Source organism: Rana temporaria, chromosome 11 (assembly GCF_905171775.1).
Source record: "Rana temporaria chromosome 11, aRanTem1.1, whole genome shotgun sequence".
NCBI lineage: Eukaryota > Metazoa > Chordata > Amphibia > Anura > Ranidae > Rana > Rana temporaria.
Genome location: NC_053499.1, coordinates 52,514,609 through 52,535,441, shown reverse-complemented (window position 1 = coordinate 52,535,441; position 20,833 = coordinate 52,514,609). Strand labels below are relative to the sequence as shown.

The window sequence follows — 20,833 nt, the reverse complement described above, 5'->3', positions numbered from 1 at the left end:
ACCTTTTTTAGCAAGCTGCTTTGCAAAAAAAAAAAAAAGTTGAGTTTCTTTGTAGCTGGTCTCAAGGCAAACAGCTAAGCCCACTTGAAATACATATACATCAACGGTATTTTCCTGCTATAGATTTCTTATAGTTTTGAACCAATCTTGTGATACAGAAGCCCCTGCCAGACAGAATAGTCAGATTGGAGACCACTTTTCTCTAAAACAGATATCTTGGTCAACAACCTATCCCATTCCCTAGCTTGAGATCAGACAGTGAAGAGGAAACAGAACACTTATCTTATCATCGCTATTCTCGCTTGTTCTACAAATCGTTGACCAACAATATTCTGTAAAACAATAGAGATCTGACTGGATTGCACGGTTGTCTCACCCTCTCCCAGTCTAAAAGCTGTTGTGCAGTAGACTAGGACAAATTAATATCAGGATAGATTCATGTATATACACTGTATATGTTGTTCAATACTGATGAAATTAACTGATAGTGAACCTGTCATCAGAAAGTATGGGCGCTGTCACTGCAGGCCTCTGTCTAAAAAACTAGAGGCTCGACTAGGATTCTGAGGCCCGGAGTAAAAGTTTGCTGTAAATGTCAAAAATAGTGTCAGAATTAATTTTCTCTAGATTTATTTTTGGGTCTGGAAAGCAGACACCTTTGAAGCCAAAGAACCAAAATGACAGCGAGAGAACTGGCGTTCTCAAAACGGAGAGGTCAGCAATCTCAACCTCCATTATTGTTTAATGGCAGTTTCAATTTAAAACCATTTTAAGTTCATCTTTCCTTTCACTTTAAATAGTATGGGCTAAGCTGGCAGAAACCAACTATTTTCTTAGTAAATTGCTAAGGATACTGTTCATGCTGTATAAACTGAATGTAGCCTCAGCTACATGCAGTATACAGCACTATGTTCAGGTAGCAGTACTGGGATTTCCTGTCTGCTGCCAGAGCAAAACTAAACTGAATACAAGGCTTCCTTTGAAGGGCTAAAGTGTAGATTGTGACGTCATCTGCCTCTCCATCTCAGCCAATCAGAGGAAGCCTTGTATTAGTATATTAAAATACAAGGCTTCCTGTGAATGGCTGAGAACTCAGCCTGACTCAATTTTGTTCTGGCAGTAGACCAAAAGTCCCCGTAGCACTGCCAGAACATGAAGTATACTTTATGTAGTTGATGCAGTGGAGGTCCATTACCTTAAAACACTAGCAAAAAATGAAGGACTTACGGAGGGGGGCAGGGTTATGTGAAAGGTTCCCAGTGGCATGCCTGCAAAAGCTTGCCAGTGTCAAATCACCTGAAAGGCACAAGCCTATAACCCAGGGTCTATGAATATGCAGCCTGGGTCCTGTACTGTATAAAAAAGATATACCGTAGTTCTCTTGGGCCAGTTTGGTCCAAGCAAACTGTTTAAAATGAAATAAAAGATGGAGTTAGGATTTAATGAATATCATACATACGAGTTGTGCTTTTTTCTTTGCATGAAGTTCATCTTAAAGCGGAGTTCCAGCCTTTTAGTGTTTATTAAAGTCAGCCGCTACAAAAAGTGTAGCTGCTGACTTTTAATAAACAGACACTTACTTACCTGCTCCACTGTCCATCGACGCAGCCGCCCAGAGCTCCGCTTCTCTTCACCCCCCCCTTTCCCAGCTGGCGCCTCCATTCATAGTGTGGACACCCGGCCGTGACAGCTTTCGGCTTCACAGCCGGGCACTCACTGCGCATGCGCGAGTCGCGCTGCGCTCTATGAGTGGACAGGCGATCTCCTGGGACCTGGAGATCGCCTAAAGGGAAGGGCCGCCTAAGGCGAGAAGAGAAGTGGCTGAGGCGGTCCCTGGAGAGAAGGAGGAAGTGGGACAGGAAGTCCCACTCCTACCGAAGCCCTCACCCCCCCCCCCCAAAAAAAATTACATGCTAAATGTGGCATGTAAGGAGGGCGAGGGGTGCTTAAAGCGGAAGTTCCACTTTTGGGTGGAACTCCGCTTTAACTTTAGTCATTGTTTCACCATATAGGTGCATACACTCTTGCTGTGGGGTTTAACAGTCAGTCTCACTCCACAGAAAACTAGGGTATGTCTACAAGTACAGCTGCCTATTTTACCTCTGCTCTCCAAGTCACTTCTTTTACTACCCTGTTTGTAATGTTACCAGAACAAATAGAACCAGACAAATGTCACAGTACGTATTTGTCATCTTTATTAGTTTGTAGACACTCCGAGGGACCCAGATCATCAAACGTACGGGGGGCCCTCATATGGCTTATACTGTACTACATTTCTTGGAGTGGGTTACATTTTACATACAACAGTTCTGCCTGTGTAGCCCATATGCATCATACCTTCCTTTGTAGTCGCTCTCGCTCTATTTTGATCTGCTGCTCCATTTCTTCATATAGACTTCTCACCTCTCTTCCGTGATCGGTTTCTTTCCTGTATTACAAATAATTTGCAAGAGATGAAATGTGAAAAAACATGGATTGTGAATAGAAGGTTGTTAAAAAAAAAAAAAAAACTGTTGCCCCACATGAAGTAAAGTGCACATTAAAAGAATAATAATTATTTCTGACTTTTAAAATACAGTTGTTATAGACAACTGTATGGCTGATTTTTTATAAAGGCTTATGTCCACAGGCTTTTATTTTTTTCAGCATCACACAGGTTCTTTGTACCCAAACAAGTGTCATAGAAAAATTAAAAACGCATGTAAATAATTAAAATAAGCTATAAAAACCTTTTTTTCTATATAAAAATTAAAGCAAACGATAGGGGTGCGATCAAGAGAAAAAGGGTTACATTTATCGATACAGAGAAGAAACTTGTATTAATCCAATCATTACAATTATTACATCATATTCCCAAGTTACAGGACTAGATATGCCTGGATCCCGCCATCAATGTTGGAATTCCGCTCTTCCAAAGCAAAGGGGCGATGAAACATTGCAGTACAGACTCTCGTGGGTCGGATGTGAAGTCGCAAAGGCACCAGAACTATCTCAAATCTACCATGATGGGTTCCGGCGTGTTCAAGAAAGGAAGAGGAGGCCGCTGTGGTGGTGGGGAAGGGTTGGGGCTTCTGGGCTGTTGTGGGTGGGTACAAAATCATTGAAGGAGGACATAAGTTCAAGAATGAACTTCAGGGGGGACTGTGGTGGAAAGTTTTAATTTCATATTTATACCAGGGGAACCAGTGCAAAAGATAAAGTACAGGTTTTACTGGACTGGTTCAATTTTGTGATATGACAAAACCAAGCACTCAGCTGGGCTTTAAAAAATGACTTTTTCCTGTGTCATGGGTAAAGATCTCAGGTGATAATTACATTAGCTAAATTGTCCTTTTGTTTTGAAGGGAAGCTGGACAGGCTGAAAGGCTCCATCACAGCAGGGGCCCTTAACATACTAGTGTAACAAATGGTCAAACTACGCATCAAAGGATTGCTTGACACATCAAACACAGTTTTTTTAATACTAGAAACATTGCTTTAAGGCTTGAAAATGCGACCAATCCGATACGGATTGGTACTCGGGACCAATAAATATCTAGTCTTGAGATTCAACCAATCTGGTTGTAAGGCAATTTTACACCAAAAGCATCCTAAGGATTTTGAAGCCTGGAGGGGGGTAGAGGAGGGCAGGGGAGCATAAAGGTCAGAGAGAAAGCTCTCAGAGCTCTCTTCCCCTGGAGATGTTGACCTGACACAATGGTGACGTAGTATCGTTCTCTCTTTCTCTCTCTCTCTCTCCCCCTCTCTATCTCCATCAATTTTCTTCATCTCTGTCTTTTTCCCTTCCTTACTGCTTTTCTTAACATATTGTTGAATCCTCTATAGCCATATTCTTATTTTTACCATGTATGTTTTATCAGTATTCAGCAGTATCCTCTCTGCTTTAACAAGTGATATTATTTATGTTATGGTTGTAAATTTTGGATTAATACAAGTTTCTTCTCTGCATCGATAAATGTAACCCGTTTTTTCTTGATCGCACCCCTATCGTTTGCTTTAATTTTTATATAGACAAAAAAGTTTTTATAGCTTATTTTAATTATTTACGTGCGTTATTAATTTTTCTATGACACAAGTCTATAGAAATGCAAAACTTGCTTAAACCGGTAACTGGAAGGGGGTCAACGGCAGGTAAAAATGCACCAGTTATTGAATTCTGAATGATCTCAAAAGCATTTCAGACCGATGTCGAGCTGATGCCATTGAAACAAGCCCAAAGCTCACTGACGGAGGATCTTTGTAAGGTAAATTATGGGTCACATGAATAAATATGTTCTTTCTAAGAACCTGAGTTATTGCTGCTCAGTCACTGATCATATTTGAGCTTAGAGGGAAACATTTGAAATTGACTGATGTGTACTGGCATTCGATAATTGGTTGATAGGAGGCAGAGCTAAGCTCTTGGAGGGGTTAGGTGGACCTCTATATAGAGCCTGAGCCTGAAAAGCCACATGTCTCCCTTCCTTCGAATGTCCCAGCAGGAAGAGAGGCAGCAGACAAGTTTCCGCAGTAACAGTTGGCATTTGAACTACACTTCACTTTTTCCATAGAACAGGAAGGTGTACTAAGGAACGTCCAGGAAAGTGTATTCTGGATATGCTGGCAACTATGTGGACGGCTATGGGATAGAAACTGCAGTTATAAGAACAGGTTCTTTATACTTTGCAAACAACCGTTTTATAGGTTCATAATAATATTCCTCCTAAGCAATTGTGTCTAACCAGTTAAGTAAGCTTTATTTTGTTGCACAGAAAAATGTCATAGTTGGGCAAGGCTGAATTATGAATTATATATCAGACAGGAGGCTCATATCTTATGCATTATCTTTCCTTTAATAATGCTCACAGCAGAAAGTGTATCTAAAACATTCAGTGTAAAAAACTTAAAACAACCACCACCCCCAGCAGTCCATCTAGTCACTAACCACGCCCCAACGGGGGACTCCATAAAAGGGGGCTGCTTGTGGTGGATCCTCCTCTTTCTTTCTGCTCACAGGATCAGATAAGTACTCCATTAGATTTTATCATCAGAAAGAATATATATATATATTTGTATATTGATGTTGGCTAGGGATGTACAGAGTGCTCTTCCACTCCTGTTTTCTTCCCCTGGCCTATCCTCATTATTGTCCCCTTAGTTATATATAAATTTTATAAAAATTTTATATAACTTTATTTATGTATTAACTTAATTATTGTGGATTACCATTCCTTGTTCCACATTTTCCGGTTTCTGACAAGACTTTCCTTGTCTATCCGTGCCTATCGCAGTTTCTCTGGCGCTCGAGACCCTCTCCCCCTTGTCACATCACCTCAGCCCCTCTGCTGTCTTCCCAGCGCGCACCGCGGCTTGTCACCACCATTCTGAGAGAAAGCTCGTCTCCTTCACTCACTGCCGCACAGAGCGCGCGTTCGGAGGGGGCGGAGCTTCGTCGCCATCGATCGTCCAATCAGCGCCCAGCGGCCGTAGTCTCGCGAGACTTCGCGGGCCGCTGGGGAGTCCAGGTTCCCTTCCCCTCTGTCGCCATTCGGCGCCGACGGAGGGGAAGATAGTTGGAACCTGGAACTGCTAAGTTTATTCAAACGATTTTTTATAACTTAACGATTTATAGCAAACGCTTATATAGCTATATAGGAACGATTAATACCTCAGCTAGCTGGCACTTCTTATAATTATCCGGTCTGTGACATACACCACAGGTCCAGATATAGATACAGCTTACAACTACTTTGCATAACCCTGCTTTAGTGCCTGCCTGTATTATTTTAGATCTGCCTGAGGATTAATATACCTGCAGTAGAGATCATATTGGACATGTCTGAGACAAATCCCCTCAATGGAGATTCCTCTCCCGCTGCTGCCTCACACACGTTGAGTGCCACACAGTTACAGGACATTATACAAATGTCCATTCAAGCAGCCCTGGCCTCCACGGCCTCACCCGCTTGGGCGCTACAACCCAATGTGGTACACCCACCACCGCCGCAGAGCGGCGAACCACCTTTAAAAAAGGGTAAAGTGCTGCATAAAAGAAAGCACACCCTGGTGGTAATTGACTCCCCGGCAGGGGAAGAAAATAACGTGCAACAGGCAGCCCCTAACACGGGCTACCATCCCCAGCAATTACCTGAATCTGCTCGACCCCTGGACCCCAGGGAGACACACCAAAAGGGGTATAGAATTCCTAGAAGAGCCAAGCCAGATTCGTACGAAGATTCCTCTGCTGAGGAATCGGCTGACTTTTCTGAGGGCTCAGAATTATCAGATGCTGAATCTGTCAATCAGGATGCTGGGGCCATGACGACCGACACAGTCGCCAATCCTACCACGCAGGACGATGTCCTATTGGACGCTCTAGGGGAACCATTTTTCCACCCGGACGCGATTACTCACCCGCGTTCCGGAGAGTGGACACCCCTGCCACATGTGGCACAATACGTAGAGCTTTGGGTCAGGAAGTCCCTGGACAGAACGGCCCGTAACAAGCTGAGAGCCGAATGCCCTAGACCCTCATTGCCCAAGAAAGTGGTGGCTACCCCGGAGGTAGACCCGGTCCTCACTAAGTACCTAATTAAAACAGGTAAATTTCAGAAAAAAGGCATTGAGAGGTCCTTCCGGTCAATACAAGACCGAGTTTTGGATCTTATCGGTCCACTGACCAAAATCCTAAATTTGTCCGAACAAGCAGCAACTTCGGGACAAGCAGTTGATTTACCACAACTGAGAGGTTGGGCACAAAGAGCCCTATGCCTAGCGGGCACTGCCAACACGGCATGTTCCGTAGAACGGCGCAGATCCATTCTCATGCGCCTGGATCCCCAACTCTCACACCTGGCTGAGACTGAACCCGGCCCATCGGCCGAGGGCATGCTATTTGGGGATTCAGTCATTAAAGACATAAACAAATTCGTTGGTCTGTTTTCCAGCCTTGACAAAGCTCAGAATTCTCTGAGACGTACCGGAACCAATAAGGTTTTCAACAGGGCCGGCAGAAGTAGAGGCCGTTCTGCCGGCCGCGCAAATTTTTACAGGCCACAGGGTAGGAACTCTACCCAATATCAGTACCAGGCTCCAAACTACTCTGCCCCAGTGGCTCAACCAGCACCGTTCTTTCCCCCCAAAGGCAGACCCTGGCGCGGACGCGGGGGACGCGGCTACCCTCGATCCAGACCCTATACCGGTGAGTATGCTTTACACCACACTCGATCTCATCCCAGTGGGGGGTCGTCTGAGACATTTTACCCACGCCTGGTCTGCGATTACGGCAGACGCGTGGATCTTAAATTCCGTAGAGGGGTTCGCGATAGACATACTTTTTCCTCCTCTACTCAATATAATTCCCCCTCCCATCCGCTTTGCAAAACGAAGCTGCCTTCTCATAGACAGGGAGGTCAGAGATCTGTTTACCAAACAGGCCATCGTGGAAGTAGACCCTTCTTCCCCAGGTTTCATAAGCAACCTTTTTCTGGTTCGCAAAAAAGGGGGGGGCTACCGCCCGGTTATCAACCTCAGGGGCCTGAACCAACACGTCCAGTATCGCCACTTCAAAATGGAAGGAATTCATTTCCTACGAGACCTTCTCCAACCCAGAGACTGGCTCGTGAAGGTAGATCTCAAGGACGCTTACCTGACGGTACCCATACACCCGGGCTCTCAGCATCTGCTGCGTTTCCCGTGGAAAGGCAAGATGTGGCAATTCACTTGCCTCCCCTTCGGCCTATCATCCGCCCCATGGTGTTTCACCAAGATCATGAAACCCGTAGTGGCAGCTCTAAGGAGCAGAGGGGTGCGTCTGATTATTTATCTGGACGACATTCTCATCATGGCATACTCAAAGCCCCAAGCCCTGTTACACATGTCATGGGCCATGTCCCTTATACAAAATCTGGGATTCATAATCAACCGCGAAAAATCGGTCTTAACCCCATCCCATCAGATGGAATTCCTAGGTTTCACAGTAGACACCGTCCAATCTACCCTCAGCCTCCCCAAACCCAAACTTACACTTATTCGCAAAGAGATTCGCTCTGCACTTCGCAAGAGATATCTCTCACTACGTACTCTGGCCCGACTGGTAGGCTTACTGGCTGCCTCTATCCAAGCCATATTCCCGGCCCCTCTACATTACAGGGCCCTTCAGAGGCTCAAGATTATGCATCTGAGGCAAGGCCTCGGATATTCAGACGAGATTACCCTATGTCAGGAGACCACAGAGGAACTGAAATGGTGGCTACACCATGCCGTCGAGTGGAACGGCAGGACTATATTCAATCCCAGCCCAGACGTGGTTATAGAGTCAGACGCCAGTCGACTGGGCTGGGGGGCACGGTGCGGCGTAGCCTCTACAGGGGGGACTTGGTCCCAAACAGAATCCTCCCTGCACATCAATGCACTGGAACTATTGGCAGCCCTGTTCGCTGTCAAGAGCTTCATGCCTCATTCTCCAGCATGCTGTATTCTTTTTCGCATGGACAATGTGGCGGCGGTGCAGTATGTCAACCGACTGGGGGGCACCAGATCCAAAACTTTGGCTTATATCGCCAAGGACTTCTGGCACTTTTGTCTGTCCCACAACATCACGCCTATAGCGGAGTACATCCCGGGAGTCCTCAACTCCGTGGCCGACTGGAACTCTCGGTATCTTCGAGATTCCAGCGATTGGAGACTAGATCGACCAATCTTTCTCCTTTTGCAGAAGCTTTGGGGTCCGCTATCCTTCGATCTATTTGCCTCTCGGCTCAATCGCCAGTTACCCCGCTTCTTCAGCTGGAGGCCAGATCCAGAGGCTTATGCAGTAGACGCTCTTCGCCAACCTTGGCCGAAGGGGACGCACTACGCTTTTCCCCCCTTCCAGATACTATCCAGACTCCTCCTTCGGATAACCAATCTGGGAGCAACGGTGGTACTGATCACACCATGGTGGCCGACCCAACCTTGGTTCCCTCTGTTATTAGCAATGTCGGTGGACTCTCCCAGACACCTCCCACAATACTCTCACCTCCTCACCAACCCGAACGGGGAACTCCATCCCCTAGTTCTAGAGGGCAATCTCACACTTCTCGCGTGGTTAGTATCGGGATCCCTACCCCTGATAGAATCCTTTCAGAGTCAGCTCGAAACCTCCTCGCCCTGGCCTGGGCCCCCGGGACTAGATCGGCATATCGATCAGCCTGGGGGCGTTGGGTTCGTTGGTGTGATCAACGGCAAGTTGATCCCGTGCAAGCCCCTGTACCCCTAGTGGTCAATTATTTAGCCGATTCCTTCGATTCCGGTAGCTCGTATAGCTCCATTAATATCTACCGTTCGGCCATTTCAGCATATCACCAACCTATTGATTCTCTACCCATTGGCAGACACCCTTTAATATGCCGTCTTTTGAGAGGTGCAAAATTCCAACGTCCCCCCAGGCCTAGATACCAAGCGACCTGGGATGTTTCCAAGGTGCTGGATATGTTCGCCAGTTGGGGGGACAACACTAACCTTTCACTTAAACTGTTATCCATAAAACTGACGGTCCTTCTCTGTCTCCTCTCTGTCAAGAGAGTGTCTGATGTCAGAGCCCTGGACATTTCCAGACGACAGTTTTCCCCACAGGGAGTTGAATTCTCCATTGTACGCAGGACAAAGACCGGCATCTCCTCGGTCTTTTACCCTTCTTTTCCGGATCATCCGTTCCTTTGCGTCGTCCGCTGTCTTCAGACGTACGAATCTCAGACTTCTGCTCTGCGCCCCGCGGGCTCTTCCCAGCTTCTTCTGTCTTATGTAAAACCCCATTTTCCAGTCTCCCCCGCCTCTCTGGCGCGTTGGGTTAGGACCGCCATGGACATGGCGGGGATAGACGTCACACTTTTCGGGGCCCATTCCACCAGGGGTGCCATGGCCACGAAGGTGCTCGTCACAGGAGGCTCTCTCTACGATTTATTGAGAGCAGTGGACTGGTCCTCGGAGACCACGTTCCGCCAGTTTTACTTCAGACCTACTGATCACATCTCCAGATCAGTTCTCCCTTAATGAATATCTTATGTTTTCTATGTGTTAAAATTGTGATTGCTACATTAGCTTTGAACTTGCATAAGATATGAGCCTCCTGTCTGATATATAATTTGAGATTTTCCTAGCTTGTGACGGAAAATATTGATTATATGAAGACAGGAGGCGAGTATCTTCCCTCCCTACCCTCCCTATTACGGTTGTTTTTTCTCTCCTTCATAGGCTACTGACCGACAATCTGCGTTCGGCAAACGGATTATCCAGTTTGAAGAAGGACGGAATCCCGTCCGTTGGATGAAACACATCCAGGTTTAGTTTCCCCGTTGGGATCGTGCGTTCCCGGACCTCTGTTGGGTCATGGTGAAAAGTCGTCTCTTCTCCACAGAAGACGTCCGTCGTCGACCGGCCGGTCTAGACCTCAAGGTTACATTGTTTTGTTCTCCTCCGATGCCGTTCTATCCTGTAAGCGTCGCATCAAGAAAGAGGAGGATCCACCACAAGCAGCCCCCTTTTATGGAGTCCCCCGTTGGGGCGTGGTTAGTGACTAGATGGACTGCTGGGGGTGGTGGTTGTTTTAAGTTTTTTACACTGAATGTTTTAGATACACTTTCTGCTGTGAGCATTATTAAAGGAAAGATAATGCATAAGATACTCGCCTCCTGTCTTCATATAATCAATATTTTCCGTCATAAGCTAGGAAAATCTCAAATTACAAAATCATTTCTGCGTTGTATATTGGTAAATTGTTGATAAGCTACTTTTTCTTTATTTAGCACTTAAAAATTGTCATTAGCATGTAACATCTAAGATGGCCAGAAGTCAGAGCAAAAATGAACTGCGTCCCATGCTGCTTCTAATCTGTCATACATAAGGATACAATGTTGGAGGTTGGCACATCTTGGATTCCACTGATTCTCAAAGCTGCCAAAGTGGGATAGGTATGGGCAATAAATAATTCTGGAGGTCTGGTTTCATAGTTCAGCTTCTATTTTCAGAAACCAGGACAAAAATGTTAACGAATAACATTCAAAAAGAAAAAAAAATGGTGCCATTAGAAAATACTGAAACCTTTTGTTCATCTGGACTACTTGAAAGGATAATGAAACCCAAGAACAAAATCTAAAATGATGAAGCTTACAGTCTCTAGATGTGGTGTTTTATTACCCACAGACACTATATGCAGACAACTGTGCTTCGCTCACATCCCTGTCCTCTGTGACCCTATTGGATACAATATTATTGAAAGTTTATACATGGTGACCAGGTTCTTGTAAGTTAAACAGGGGAAGTTTGCAATTACAAGGAGTTGATTACACAACAGCTACATTTTTTTTGTTCCACCACCCAAAGAATAATTTCCTTAATCATACTTAAGTGCTAGCTGAAGAATTTTCCGGATTCCAAGGAGTGATCAATAGCCCCTTTTTGTTCTTTCCTCATCTTACTTAAAGGGGTTGTAAAGGTACAATTTTTTTTTCCTAAATAGCTTCCTTTACCTTAGTGCAGTCCTCCTTCACTTACCTCATCCTTCCATTTTAACTTTTAAATGTCCTTATTTCTTCTGAGAAATCCTCACTTCCTGTTCTTCTGTCTGTAACTCACCACTGTAATGCAAGGCTTTCTCCCTGGTGTGGAGTGTCGTACTCACCCCCTCCCTGACTCTCCTGTAGTCCAAGGGAGGGGACGAGCCCAACACTCCACACCAGGGAGAAAGCCTTGCATTACTGTGTGGAGTTACAGACAGAAAAGCAGGAAGTGAGGATTTCTCAGAAGAAATAAGGACATTTAAAAGCAAAATGGAAGGATGAGGTAAGTGAAGGAGGACTGCACTAAGGTAAAGGAAGCCATTTAGGAAAAAAAAATTGTACCTTTACAACCCCTTTAAGAGACTAATTATTTAGCATAAGGGGCCTGCTCACATTTCTCTTGAGTTTTGTTTAACCACTTCCATACCAGGCACTTACGCAGCTTCCCGCCCAAGCCAATTTTCAGCTTTCAGCACTGTCGCACTTTGAATGGCAATTGCGCGGTCATGCTACACTGTACCCAAACAAAATTGGCGTCCTTTTTTCCCCACAAATAGAGCTTTCTTTTGGTGGTATTTGATCACCTCTGCGATTTTTTTTTTGTTGCGCAACAACTAAAAATAGACTGAAAATTTGGAAAAAAAAATACGTTTTAATTTTTTTCTGTTTATTTTTTTGTAAATACGTTTTCTCTTTCAATTACGGGCACTGATATGGCGGCACTAATGGGCACCGATGAGATGGCACTGATGGACATCGATGAGGTAGTACTGACGGGCACAGATGAGGTGGCACTGATTGGCGGCGCTGGTATGCGACACTGATGGGCACTCATAGGCGGCACTGATGGGCACACATAGGCGGCACTGATGGGCACACATAGGCGGCACTGATGGGCACACATAGGCAGCACTCATGGGCACACATAGGCGGCACTCATGGGCGGCACTGGGCACTCATAGGCGGCACAGATGGGCACTCATGGGCGGCACTTATGGGTGGCACTGATGGATACTTATGGGTGGCACAGATGGGCACTGATAGGTGGACACTGGGCATGGATGGGCACTGTGAGGTGGCACTGATGGACACTGTGGGGTGGCACTGATGGACACTGGGGTGGCACTGATGGACACTGGGGCAGCACTGATTTTGCCAGGTTGCCAGTCAGTGCCCATTTGTGGGCACTGATTGGCATCTTTTTTTAATGCTTTTTTTATTTTATTTTTAGACTTTTTTTTTTTTTTTGCAGGTATTTTTTTATTTTTTTGCCCACCCTGGTGGTCCAGGGTGGCGATCCGAGGGGGGGCTGCGCTGATAAACAATCAGCGCGAACCCCCCCTGTCAGGAGAGCCGCCGATCGGCTCTCCTCTACTCGCGTCTGTCAGACGCCAGTGAGGAAGAGCCATCAACGGCTCTTCCTGTTTACATCGTGATCAGCCGTGATTGGACACGGCTGATCACGTGGTAAAGAGTCTCCGCCGGAGGCTCTTTACCAAGATCGGAGATGCAGGGTGTCAGACTGACACCCCGCATCACCGATCGCCGCGATGCGCACCCCCACGGGCGCGCGCGGCATGAAATCCTGCAGGACGTTCTGGAACGTCCTGTCAGGATTTCATAACCACTTCCCGGACGTAAATCGGCTATAGGCCGGGCGGGAAGTGGTTAAAGGAGCCAGTCATTCTAAATACAACAGTTTGCTGAATGTTTGTTGGTAGTTTATGTTAAATGCATGTGGGCTGAGGAGATAGAGGGGAGTGGTCTGACATAGTCCTGTTAAGTGTCAGTCCCCTGCTTCTCTGCTGCCTGTTCACATAGGCTTGAAGGATTTAAAGCGATTGCATATGTACTGTGTTTCTTTGCATTTATTTTGTGTTACCAAGTAGAGGTCTTTAGATTATACAATCACATAGCATACTAGTGCTTTATTAATTCTAACAAATTGCCTTTATGACGTACAATCTTATGTTATGCCTTTCTGTGTTCCACTTTTGCCTCAGTAGAACAAATATAAACCGTTTCACTGACATTGTGCAAGTTCATTATTTTGGTGATAGTTGATAAAAAAAAAATGGCTGAACCCAGGTTGTCAGAGGACTTGCAGAGTTCGGGGAACCAGTGGAGTACAGATTCCATCAGCGGCCCTCACGAGGGTAGCGCTACACTATCTACCTTATTAGCTATCTTCTGTAAACCATCAATTGACCTGCCCTCCATGTAAGGAAGATAAAGAGATATGGACATGTTTGTAGTCCATATCAGGAGAGCAGTTTGGGTGGCAACCATAGTACATTCCATAGATAAAATGGATGAGTGACGTAGGAATCCAGGTACAGGAAGTGTTATCTGCAAGATTACCAGGTAAAATTAAAGCAAAAGAAAAAAAAAAAAACAATACAGCCACCTAAAAAAGCACTAGTAAACTTTAATATGATACATTTTTAGTTTTGGGTTTAGATACTTAGATACTTTAAATGACGTTTATTAAATCCAAAAAAAAAAAACATTTCTCGCAGTTCAGACTGTGTTTGACAAGCATGCCTCTGAAACCACTCTAATATTGAGCATTATACAATAAATTCCAATTTATTGGCTTTAAGCCGGTTTCTAAACTAATCATAAAATCTGATCCCCCAGATCTCATTAGCCCTGAAAATAAATTATTATAGGACCAATTCACATTCATAATCATAATAAGATCTATTAGGCCGGGTTCACACTGGTATGTATCACTTTGGAACCGACTTTGCCCTTCGACTTGAAGTCTGACATGTGTCCAACTTCAATAAACAGGGATCCGGAATTTGATCCGGACAATGCAGGCACGGTCTGGTATGAATCTTAGGGGAACTCCACACAAAATAAAAAAAATATAAAAATGCAGCCTGGTACGGTTCGTGGGGGACGCTCGCTCGTCCCCACCTTCTTTCCTGACCTGTCAGGCGGTGTGCTCGGACAAGGGTCTGGTATGGATTTTGGGGGAACCCAATGCCATTTTTTCAGCATGGGGGTTCCCCTTAAAATCCATACCAGACCAGAGGGCATGGTATGCTCTTGGAGGGGGAACTCATACCTGTTTTTTTTACATTTTGCATGGAGTGCCCCTTCAAGATCATTCAAACAAAAGTCGCATGCCAAAATCAGATCAGTCAAGGCGGCGATCCGACTTCAGTGATATTCTATAGGCTGAAGAAGGATCAAAGTCGGACCAAAGTAGTGCAGGAAGCATTTTCAAAGTCGGACCAACTTGTGTCAGACCAATAAAGACGGCTCCCATAGGGAAACATTGAAACGCATGAGCTCCCAATGTCGTTGTGTTTCTCGGACAAGATCTACAGCTTTGGCCTTGATTTTTATATAATGCACAAATTAAGTAGACAGTTCAGTTGAACTAACTCACCTTTTTAAAGCTTGTTCCAAAGTATCTTTTTCATGATGCATGTCCCGGATATGAGAAGAAACACGGAAGAGAAAATCCTCAAAGTTTGCTAGCAGCTCTGGGCGCTCCTTGCGTAAACGGTTCCACAGTTCTCTGAGCTCCCTGTGTCTTGTAAGAAGAATAAAATAATGTTTTGCTTTTTCAGATAAGGTGGGTACTGTGTTTATCATGTGGAAATGAAATAATATGGGTGCTACCAGCCTAAGGACAATTAGGAGGAAAGCTGAGTTGATGAAGCCAAAAAAAACTTGGCACATACAGAGGCAGTTACATACCCAACTCCTGTTCTCGATAAAGCTGCATGTATTATAGCAAAGTATATATATATATATATATATATATATATATATATATATAAAAAATAATCACACGTTCAGTCCCATTGCCATTAAGGATGTATGGTTAAGAAAGTGAAAGAAAAAAAGTTGTAAAGGCAACTGTCTATCTGTAAATTTTGTTATTTATGTCCAGTCACACATTTTGATGTGTATAGCTCCATGATTCCTTATTATGGTACATTTCTTTTTTGTTAAATTTTTTATTTACATCGGGAAACAGGTCCACAAAAACCACAACAGACATGTCATTCGCCTTAATATGCTGCATCCCTGTTTCATTATCTGTATCTGTATGATTACAGATACAGATAATGAAACAGGGATGCAGCATATTAAAGGCGAATGACATGTCATCTTCCTAGTGCCTCGCTCACACATGAAGAAAGTCAGACTAGTCGCTTGGTATGATTGGTTGGGTCTATCTATAGTGCTATACCCATAGGCTCCTAAACTAGGACCTCCAATCTATAAGGGCATCGCCTATCTCTGAATGTGATAAGCCATGGCTCTGCGGTCCTATCTCCCTTTCTTTTTCCAATTGGCTAAAGAATAAGTAGGGAGAAAGGAGAGATAGGTAGCGCGCGGGCATAGCCCGGAACCCAAGAGGGAAAGAAGAGAGAGAAAGGAGAAGAAGAGAGAGAAAGAGAAAGAGAGAGGGAGAAAAAAAATCATGGTACATTTCTAAAGTCTGTGTGCTATCTAGATATCTATTGCTCTCTCTTCATACTTGACATGTAACAATGTTGGAGTGTTGATCGATGGACTTCAGTTAACTTCTGAAGAAAAATGTACATCTCTGACCCCTCTCTGCTTTTAAGACAATGCACGCACTCCCTCTGGTTTGTATCTTAATGCTCACAGACCATGGTCCAGCAACAACTGGCATACTATTTTATTATAATGATATCATACGTATGTAAGTACATGTATAATATGCAAAGACCTGAAGATCCACCAACACAAACCCAAAAGCAGACAGTAGCTGATGACAAAAGCAAAGATATCTGCCTGATCACTAATCATCATCTACTTGTCATAAATCAATAGCTGTGAGATTGGAACCTGGAGCTGTAAACAGGTAAATGACATGCATGGCGACATCCTTTTAATATACAAGAAAAAAAAGAAAAAAAAAAAAAAAAGAATCAGTCTGTGTTTGTGTCGAGATTTTTCACAAAGCTGAAAGATTTTTATAGAACTCTGAGCACTTTGGATGGTTGGAGGCACATATTTAATACGAAGACTAATCAGAGCATGGGGACTGCTAAAAAGAGAGCAGAACAGAAGTTGCTCCCTTTCAGGGATCCCAGCTAGGGATGAGCCACTGTTCTGACCAGCTGGCTAAGATAGAATTTGTATTCTAATGATATTACATAGGCAAGTATTTACCATCTGCAACCTACAGGGATACAATTAATTATCAGATATAAATGTAGAATAGATTCAGTCTTACTCTTGGAATATTCGAGCAGCTCCCAACTGTTCCATAGAAGCATAGAAGAGCATTTCTTCTGCATCATCTTGATCTTCATCCGACCAGCCAGATTCAAACGTTTCCTCCATTACTGGTCTCTCTTCTTCTTCTCCATTAGTCATATTAACCCCTAGTAATTTACCTAAAGATAACAGGCAATAGAAAAATACATTTGCATGGTGGCCACGACTCAGATAAGCTGGTTTCTAAAGAAGTCTACATAGTATTGTTAAGGAGGCTACTTATAGCTTGTGGTAAAATCATTCTTACTTTGCAGCTGAATATAGTCAATGATAGTAACAAACGACAGGAAATGTGATGTTTACAGCACCGAGTCAGTGATCGCACAGCCCAAAGGAAATACCCAGCAGCATATTGCTTTAGACTAATTATAAAGCAAAACAGAAGGAAGTGTTTTTACAGAATTGGATAGATGCTATGGAAAGCAGGGGCCATGTTTAATCGGGTGGAGTTTTTGAAATCTTATGCCACGAACACACAACCATTTTTAATAGTCTAGAAAAAAATGTTTTTTTTTTCAACCCGATTATTGTTAAGCCAGCCTTGCCAACACACGATCGTGAATAAAAAATGCTCTAGCAAAGCGCGGTGACGTACAACATGTACAACGGCACTATAAAGCGGAAGTTCCATTTGGATGGCGCCACCCTTGGGGCTGCTTTTGCTGATTTTGTGTTAGTAAAAGTTTGGTGAGAGACGATTTGCGCTTTTCAGTCTGTTACAGCGTGATAATTGTGCTATCTACATTACGAACGCTAGTTTTACCAGAACGAGCACTCCCGTCTCATAACTTGCTTCTGAGCATGTGCGTTTTTTCAAGTCGTTAAAGCCCACACAAAACCATTTTTTACGACGTTAAAAACGACTTGAAAATTTAGAGGATGTTTTAAATTTTTAATGCCCATTTTTTACATCGTGAAAAATGCTCTGGAGCCCACACACGGTCGTTTTTAATGACATTAAAAAAAATGACATTTTTTACATGTACGCGGCATTAGACTCCTAAAAACAGAAATAATTGTTCATCATTTTTGAGAAAAGAGCTTTTAAATTGCAATAAATATTTATCAATCGGTAAGCAGTCATATAGCCTGTAAGTCATATCACTGCTTAAAAAAAAGAAAAAAATAAGCACATTTAAAAAAGCAAAGTAATATGCTTTTTAAATGTATTTAGTGCTTCATTTGCTTCAGAACTTCAAAGCAAGCCAAGTCATATTTATTTCTATGAATTGTAATATAACACAAAAGTGCTGGGAAGAGCAAAGCTTGTTCTCATGACCTCTCAAGGCCATGTGACCTGGCTCTCCTCTAATTACAGAGTATACTATGCAGCGTTATAAAAGGGAACACTCTTTAGGAAACCAGTTTTCACACCACAGCCTGTATTTTATGAATGTCTTGTAAAATGCAGGTCTAGTGTTGAGTAAACACTATGGTGTCCCAGAGAGAGAAGATAAAGTAATCTTTGCATAAACAGAACCATTAAAAGTAAAGGCTACAATACACCACCCAACAGGGCATGATATACAGGCTGCACCACCAAGATGTTGGGCTCTAGGTTTGTTCCAATTTGTATAACCATTAGTGGAGTCCGGTGGTTCACCCTAAAAACTACTTTTTCTAATTCCACTGCCCCCCCACATTACAATCCGATTAAGGCTCTTATTATTTTTTTCAAGCTGTACATACCTTAGTACAGCATATTCACCCGTGCATCCGGGTTGCGAGTCCCGCGGGAGTGGGCGTTCCTCACAAGCTGGTGATTGACGTTTTGCCCAAAAACGAGCTCCCCCCGTCGCGTAAGCCGCGTCACGGTTGGCGAAAGGAGCCGAACGGCGAGTCGGCGCTATACTGCACATGCGCATCGCCGTTCGGCTCCTTTCGCCAATCGTGACGCGGCTTACGCGACGGGGGGGAGCTCGTTTTTGGCCAAAACGTCAATCACACACGTGAGGAACACCCACTCCCGCAGGACTCGCAACCCGGATGCACGGGTGAATATGCTGTACTAAGGTATGTACAGCAATGAAAAAATAATAAGAGCCTTAATCGGATTGTAATGTGGGGGGGCAGTGGAATTAGAAAAAGTAGTTTTTAGGGTGAACCACCGCTTTAAGTTGGACCATCCATCACCTATCCAAGGCTGCAACTTCCTATTGGATATATAGAACAGAGTAACCCCCACTACTAGTGGGACTTTACAGGCAAACAATTGAAAACAGAATTTTATTGTACAAAGCAGATAAAAGACTGGTGTATAACATCCCGAAGGAGCTGCTGGTTTGTTTTGGGTGGCATGTTACCTCTGTATCTCCGCCGTCTATAGGGTACTTGATGAGAGTTGTAGTAAATGGAATGTCTACTCAACAGGTGTCTTTTCTGTGCTTTATTACCCAGCCGGGTAAAAACAATCAAACAGTTGAAAGGTGAAGGGATAGCAAATAGAAAATAGCATACCAGGTGTAACTGCATATGGGGAAACAGTCCTGCTTTCACAATACTTTACTTCGCCACTCCAGGCGGAATGGGTTTAGCGCACCTGGACAGGCCTCTCTCACAAGCCTGGCAGCCAGAATGTCACTCAGAACTTGGGGGCCAAGTCTCTGCCACAGACCCTCCCAATGGTTGAAGAAACAAAATGGTCCCGAAGCCTCTCTATTAGAATTCAACACCCGGATTTCCTTCAGGTAGTTTTGGTTAGGCGACCAACATCCAGCCTCTCAGTACCCGGTTTTCCTGGTCCCCAATGGATGGTCTGGCCCCTATTGGAACACCAGTCTCTCTTGGCACTCCTCAGGCAGACTCTCCACCGGACAGCTTCCTCCAGCAGGACGGACAGCTCAGGACCTCAGCAGATTGGGGACCCAGTCGGTTACTGGGCCCCAGCGGCAGATCAGATGCTCCGGGCCAACGTGGTCCCGCATCCAGGATCACTGCGTAGCACGCACACCACGGCCCGGAAGGCCATAGCCCAGGGTGCCGTGGAATGGCTACCCTGAAGGTGGGCACCACACGGGAAGAAGAACCCAAGATAATGGCATCTGCCCCATATATATCCCGCCCCAGCATGCACAGCGAGGAAGCCTCCTCCTAATAGGTTTCCGGGAAAAAGCATTCAAACCCTTGACTCCGCTGCTGCTACCTGTCGGCCTGGGGTTTGACCAGTACCCCAGAAACGACAGCATGAACCCACAGCACAGCCAAAGCTGGGACAGAGGCTCCAAATTTAAACAGATTAACCTGGTCAGAGTCACTTAACTCTCTGACCCCCTCTAAATTTACACTAGCACCTGTTCTGAAGTAACCAGGCACTACATAAAAATGTGAGAACACATAAGAGTGACTGTAGTCGATTCCATGCAGTGGTCATAGAGGCCAAACATGTTTCGGGACAAGTTGTGTCCCTTCATCAGGGAAACGGATACATAGGAGTCACAATATTTAGAACTGACAGTCAGTTGCCGTGTGGCAAGCCACAATAGCTATGCAACGGGAGGACACCCTGAGCCCCAAAGGTGACAGGGATCAGGTGAGTAATGGGCCCCCACTGTTCCACACAGGTGTCCCTGGAATTGGCAGCCATAGATGGGATTGTTCTGATGTTGATACCCAGACAGGTACAATATGCTGGGAACACTTACACGTAGTGCAGTCCGCAAATTGTGTGTCATAGGACAGCAGCGACACCGATGCCCTCCTTTGACACACAACTTGCGGACTGCAAGTTTTTATCATTGGTGATGTTATACATTTGTCTTTTATCCGTTTTGTACAAAAAAACATTCTGTGTTCCATTGTTTGCCTGTAAAGTCCAACTAGTAACAGGGGGTACTCTGTGCTATATATCTATACCAGGGATGTTGGCAACATCATATGGCATGCAAGGGCGGTCACTTATTCTCAACTTCCTATTGGAGGAATTATGTCCATCTCTGTATATACATCGCTGGATGTTTTAAAAATTCCACACACTATCGTGGGTCACTGGTCCCGTTGCCTCGCCTTGGCAGATCCTGTCCTTGCAAGTAGGGGGGATTCTT

General features: G+C 44.6%; 1 protein-coding gene across 1 annotated transcript in view; it reads right to left on the bottom strand.

Moving 5' to 3' along the window:
* CRACR2B (calcium release activated channel regulator 2B) overlaps positions 1–20,833 on the bottom strand; it is a 70,429-nt gene that overhangs the window by 27,554 nt on the left and 22,042 nt on the right. The window contains exons 4-6 of the mRNA XM_040328521.1: positions 16,750–16,912; positions 14,920–15,066; positions 2,338–2,428 (exon numbers count right to left, since the gene is read on the bottom strand). Coding sequence (XP_040184455.1) covers positions 2,338–2,428; positions 14,920–15,066; positions 16,750–16,912 — 401 coding nt within the window. The remainder of the gene's footprint in view (positions 1–2,337; positions 2,429–14,919; positions 15,067–16,749; positions 16,913–20,833) is intronic.